The 5938-nt window shown below is 38.6% G+C and overlaps 1 protein-coding gene across 5 annotated transcripts; it reads right to left on the bottom strand.

The window, feature by feature from the left end:
• Nucleotides 1-740: 740 nt before the first annotated feature.
• LOC122295148 (putative disease resistance protein At3g14460) lies at nt 741-5616 on the bottom strand. Of its 5 annotated transcripts, none has more exons than XM_043104214.1 (3): nt 5116-5616; nt 1725-4877; nt 741-1633 (listed from the first exon to the last, which is right to left on the bottom strand). In XM_043104214.1, the coding sequence occupies exon 2, from the start codon at nt 4831-4833 to the stop codon at nt 1789-1791; it is 3045 nt and encodes a 1014-aa protein (XP_042960148.1). In that variant the 5' UTR covers nt 4834-4877; nt 5116-5616; the 3' UTR covers nt 741-1633; nt 1725-1788. The 5 variants fall into 5 exon arrangements, with proteins under 5 accessions (XP_042960148.1, XP_042960145.1, XP_042960146.1 ...); XM_043104211.1 differs by having other exon boundaries at nt 741-1156; nt 1582-1633; nt 1725-5613; XM_043104212.1 differs by having other exon boundaries at nt 741-1156; nt 1243-1633; nt 1725-5613.
• Nucleotides 5617-5938: the final 322 nt, after the last annotated feature.

Here is a 5938-nt window from a genome sequence, read left to right on the forward strand (position 1 = left end):
GTTTTCTCGTTTGTTTTGCTTTAGGTTGAAAAGAATGGTGTTGTAGTAATTTTTTACTGCAAAATGGGGACAGTTTAGTCATTTTATACATTGGGACTGCAATACAGTCCTCTTGAGAGGACTGTATGTAGCAGCGCCCGCCTTCCCGATAGTTTCTCAATTTTTCTTCTTCCCGTGTTTCTCTCCTCCCTTACAAGTTCGCACTTTCTCTCTCTCAGCTTTCCCCTTCATTTTCATCTCTCCCTCTAGATCTCCTTTGTAGACTTTATGAACTGATTTTGTTAACATTTAAGGTTTAGATCTTGAATATGTACATAAGTTTGATCGAACGTCAGGTTTTAGATTTTGCACACTTTAGTATAGAGTTGGTCAAATATGAAGTTGTAGATTTTTTACAAAGTTTAAGGAATTGAGGTTGTACAAATTGAGGTTTTAGACTTTGTAGACTATAAGAAATTATGTGTATTACATTTGAAGTATTAGATGCTTCAGACTTTAAGGATGATAAAATTCAAGGTTTTAGATTCTGTGAATTTTAGCATATAAATTTTTATCAAACGCCAAGGTTTAAATTCTGCAGGCTTCAGTATGAGTTGGTCAAATATGAGATTGTAGATCTTGCAAACATTAAGGAATGATTTTTATGAGATTTATTTGGTTTTGGATTACGAAGTGTTCTTGATAAGACTTTAAGGTTTGAATTCTGTAGACATTAAATCAAAGATGTGCTCTGATATGGGTTGTGAAAACACTGATTCACATTTACTAAAATAATATATAGGAAAAGAAATGCTCCTACTGATCCACAATAAAAGGTTCATGCCACTGCCTGACAAGCAACCCAAATACCTTGCAAATTAAGAACAGAGATTTGAGGGGGGCAGCCCCCCTTCTGAAATGCTCTTCAGCATAGGGCAGTTATAGATCTCTAAGAAATCAGTAGAGGTGAGGTATTGAAAGTCCATTCTTGTACAACGATTTCAAATTTGGCGAACTGATCCATTGATCCTTTCTTGCTTTCCATTGTTGGTGATTTCAACTGCCAATTTACTTCTCCTGCTCATATTGATCATGTCTCGTGTCTTCAAAGTTATGGGCATTTCAAGTGCAGTCGCCCTCGGTTAGCTCTAAAGAGGTGTGCCTGCCGACCCAGTTTCTGCAAAGCAACAAGTGAAACAAAAAGGTCATCCCCTTTTGGATCTTGAGATTTCATACATATACCACAGGCACATATCCACTCACTTCGCTACTGTCAGTACAATGAGAAACAGAACAAAGTAGTCCCTTGTCTCTCAGTTATCGAAATCTTAACATTCATACTCTGGTCCCTCTGACGATAAAAGGTGACAACCGTCGATTTGGAACCAAAATTAATTGTTTCTTCTCAGCCACTACTTGAGTTATTTAGATTTGACTTAGCACCAAAAGAAATGAATAAAAATTACTACATTGAAACCATTAATGTTACTACATTCGCCAATGTAGGTTGTGCATACAAAGAATGGACGGACAAAAGAGGGAAAAATATGAAAAAGTAAATGACTATATGAGGATAGGGGGAGAATGAACAAGTAATTAGACCTCCGAAACACCCCAACAGGATTTTTGTACCATTTTCGAGCTTCCGAATGAGCTGTATATATAGAACAGAGTGTTATAAAAACAGTCATCAGAATTCTAAATTTCACAGGCTATAGAATTAGCTGGTTGAAATGAACACATACCTCACTCGTGTAGAAAGTTGATATTATAACTGAGATTGACAAATGTTTTGCTAGACTCTTTGGTTCAGTCCATTATATCTAGGTCAAGAAGTTTGTAGGGGACGTGAGCAATCTTGCGCCATTCTTTTCCTTTTCTCTTTTGCCACTGTTTGTTCAATAAAGGGCAGTTTCTAATTAAAAGAAAAGAAATCGAGGGGGGCAGCCCCTCTTCTGACATGCTCTTCAGCTTAGGACAGTCACTGATGCGTAAGAACTTAAGAGAGGTGAGATATTGAATCCCATTCTTGTCCAACGATTTCAAATTTGGAAAACCAATGATATGAAGATTGGTCAGACTTGCGGGAAGCAAACTTGCCTCTGGAAAAGACACAACATTTTCTGATTTGCTCTCGAAAACAAAGAATGCAAGGGAAGAACAATTTTGCAAACCCCATCCCATCCGATTGGCAGCAAGTTTTTCACAATTTCTGATGTGAAGTGTCTCAAGGTTGGAAGGCAAGCCCCCTTCAGGAAAAGACTCGATCTCTTGGCAATTTGATATTACCAAAACCGTAAGAGACGAAAGGAGTGTATGCATCTTTTCTGGAAGTGACCTCAGACACCCACCGACAAGTAAACAGCTTGTAAGATTGGGGCCTCGCAATCCTCCTTCTGGAAAAGATCCGAATTTTGGACAATCGACAATTTCAATTGACGACAAGGCTACTAGATCATGTTCACTTTGTTCTAGAACTGCAAGTGATTTAAAATTTCTACACTCCTTGATTCTGATTCTCTTAACATTTGGGATTACATCTAATGGAAAGTACTCCAGAGAATCACAACAATATAAGCACAACTCTTCAAGGAATGAATGGTCTATGTGTGCTGCGACCTCAAACTTCCAACAATTCCTCAACACAAGTTGTTTTAATGTAGAGGGTAGACCACCCGTGGGAAGAGACAAAAGTGAGGAACAATCACAGATCTCTAACTCTTGAAGACAACTATTGGAGCTCAACAGTCTCTCAGCCACCAGCTGGTGACATTCTGAAATTACAATTTTGGCCAAAGAAGGAAGGTGAACCGGCAAACTTCCTGTAAGCTTTGGACAGTTGATAATACAAAGCTCGCCAAGATGAGGAAAAGCTGCACCTTCATTTTCAACACGAAAAGGACACCACTTCTCCCAGTTCAACATATTCTCGAACCTTAGAACTTTCAAGGCTTCAAATGGTGATGAAGAACCAGTGCCATAAAACTCTGGACCTACCGTAATAATTCGGTCAAACCCAATGATAGATAGGGTTTGCAAGGAAGGTATCTGCCAAACTGGTGGCAAGCTCCGACAATATTCACAATTTTTCAGGTGAAGAGATGTTATCTTAGAGAATGATTGATTTGCTATCCAATTTGGAAAATTTTCACCACGGTAGTGTTGAATTGTGAGGCTTTTCAAATTTGTATGGGGCTGAAGACTCTCAAGTATAGTTCCTTCACTTCCAGAAGTTTTGGCAGTAGCATTCCATTCCAATGTCAACTCCTCAAGGTTCTTCTTATCCCTCAAGTTAGCAGCCAGGGCAACAATTGGAGATTTTACATTTTGGAGTTCCAATATAGAAAGTGTTCCCCAAAGATTTGCAAGCTTCCCCAACTCTCCAATGCAACATCCACTGCGTTGACTGATGATAAACTTGGTCAACGTCTGGAGACATTTGAGTTTACCTAGATTTTCCGGCATCTCCTTGATAACAGTTCCAGTAATATCAAGATGACGTAAACCGATGAGCTTTTCCATATCTCTTGGCAGTGCAATAAGATTTATACAACCAGATAAATTTAATGTCTGTAAATTACACAACTTACATAAGCAATCAGGCAACCTTGTAAGTCGTGTATCAGAAACATCCAGATAGCGCAAGTGTTTCAATTTTCCAATGGACGCAGGCAACTCAGTCATATACCGGTAGTGAGACAGAGAAAGCACACGCAAAGTTCTTAACATTGGCAATAAATCACGGGGGACTTTTTTGGATAAGTAATGAGGTATGAACATTCGTGACGACTCCAATGCTATGTAAGTACGCAACAGCTTAAACTCATTAAGAGCCTCGAACCTACTGTAGGTTTCAAATTGACTTCTGACGTAGGAAAAATGCCTGGTCTTGTCGGAAATTTTGTGAGAACGATCATGATCAACTTCCAACCTACAGGTAAATTCACCTGATACAAAGTTTGCCAAATCATTAATGAGGTCATGCATTACAAAACGTGATTCGTCTTCATTTGATCTTTGGAAAAATGATCTTGATAGAAGAGTGCCGAAGTAATCATCACCAATTTGTTCCATTGTTCTATTTTCCGTTGCATGCAAGAAACCTTCTGCCATCCATAATAAAATTAATTGCTCTTTCTTGAAAGCATGGTCTTTTGGAAATATTGAACAGTAAGCAAAACACGGTCTCAAATATGATGGGAGATATCTGTAACTTAATCTTAGAGCAGGAAGAATATTGTTTGTTTCGTGACTTGACAATTCCCATAACTCGCTACATAACACCTTCTCCCATTCACGAACATCTACCTTAAACCGTAATAGGCCCCCAATTGCCTTGATTGCTAAAGGTAGACCTTGACATTTTTTAACAATCTTTTGACCTAATTCTTGCAACTCTAAATGTGCACTGGAGTTAGCATCATGAAATGCATGTCTTGCAAACAGTGACCAACAGTCCTGCTCTGGTAACTTCTTGACAGGATGAGTTGCAAAAGCGCGCATGACTGATGCAACCTCATCATCGCGCGTTGTTACGATAATCCTACTTCCTTGTGCCCCAAATTTAAAGGGGCTGCTTAATATCTCCCAATCGTTATAATTCTTATTCCAAACATCATCCAAAACGAATAGGAATTTCTTTCCATTCAATTTCTCCTTCAGTTGAAGTTGAAGCTGATTTAGATCTTCAATATTACTGGTGGACGAAGTTACAGCATCTAGAATTGTTTTGGTTACTCTAAAAGGGTCAAATTCCTCTGAAACACAAACCCATGTTGTAAGGTTAAAATGCTCACGGACGTCCTTGTCATTGTATACAACTTGAGCAAGGGTGGTCTTGCCCATTCCCCCCATGCCGACTATGGCAATCACACCCACCTTATTGTCACTGGCATCATCTGTGATTGAGAGTAACTGATTAATTATTTGCTCCTTATCATTATTTCTTCCATAAATTTCTGTTTCTTCTACCAAAGAAGTGGTGGGCAATCTTTCATATGGTTTCCCTCGAACGGTGCCTTGTGTGAGACCCATGACAATATGTTGACTTGCCAGATTTTCTAATCTCTCAAGTACCTCTTTTATGCTTACTTCTATCTTATTGAAAAAAAGAGATGTAGAGATGCTATTTCGTACCTTACTTGTAGTGGTTCCAAATTCTGCATCCAACCTAGATTGTATGGCTTTAGTAGCAAACTCATCTAAAACGTCCTCTGCATCATAGACGGCATGTTTCAGCTCATCAAGCCACTTTTTCACGCTTGGATTCATAACTTGTTTGTTCTCAGCATCTTCAAGCATAACTTCAACAGACAGCAATATTGTTTTCAACTTGTTCAAGAGCCCATCGTTTAGTTTTCGCCCCCTTAGAAAATCAACAAACTCGCCAGATGTCATTTTATCAAATAATATTTGAAGGAAGGGAGAGAGAACTGCTACTCCCAGTTCGGCCATGTTTTGTTCTTTGAAATGGAAGAAAACAAATGAAGGAAGGTGAGATTGCAAATAGCAGAGGGAAAAATCTGGTTTCAAGCTTTAGCAATGAGAATAGAGGAGACAGCCTACTGCAGTGATGGTATTTTAAGTGCTGCTGATGGACTTATCCCAGATGCTGTTTAATATTGGACTATTTTATTTGTATCTTTGCTTTATTTCTTCTAACATATTTGACAATTGAGGATGACAGCTTTGGATGCCTTTTAATTTGAATATTAAAGTGGCCAACTTTGGTGAATACCGCAACTCCATGCCCTTGAAATGGTGATCATTGATCAAAGCCTTTAACACTTGTGGACCCATTAAAATACTATTGTCATCTTTGGTTGTGGTGCTTGCATGCTTGGCTTCATTTTGTCATCTGGGCGGCTTTTTGTTCGGTTGTGAGTCTTGTTTTTGTTATCTTTGAATGACAATGATTGAGCAGAAATCATTAAAATAATTACTCAAACCTAACTTTTGT

The sequence above is a fragment of the Carya illinoinensis genome, chromosome 14 (genome assembly GCF_018687715.1).
Source record: "Carya illinoinensis cultivar Pawnee chromosome 14, C.illinoinensisPawnee_v1, whole genome shotgun sequence".
Classification (NCBI taxonomy): Eukaryota; Viridiplantae; Streptophyta; class Magnoliopsida; order Fagales; family Juglandaceae; genus Carya; species Carya illinoinensis.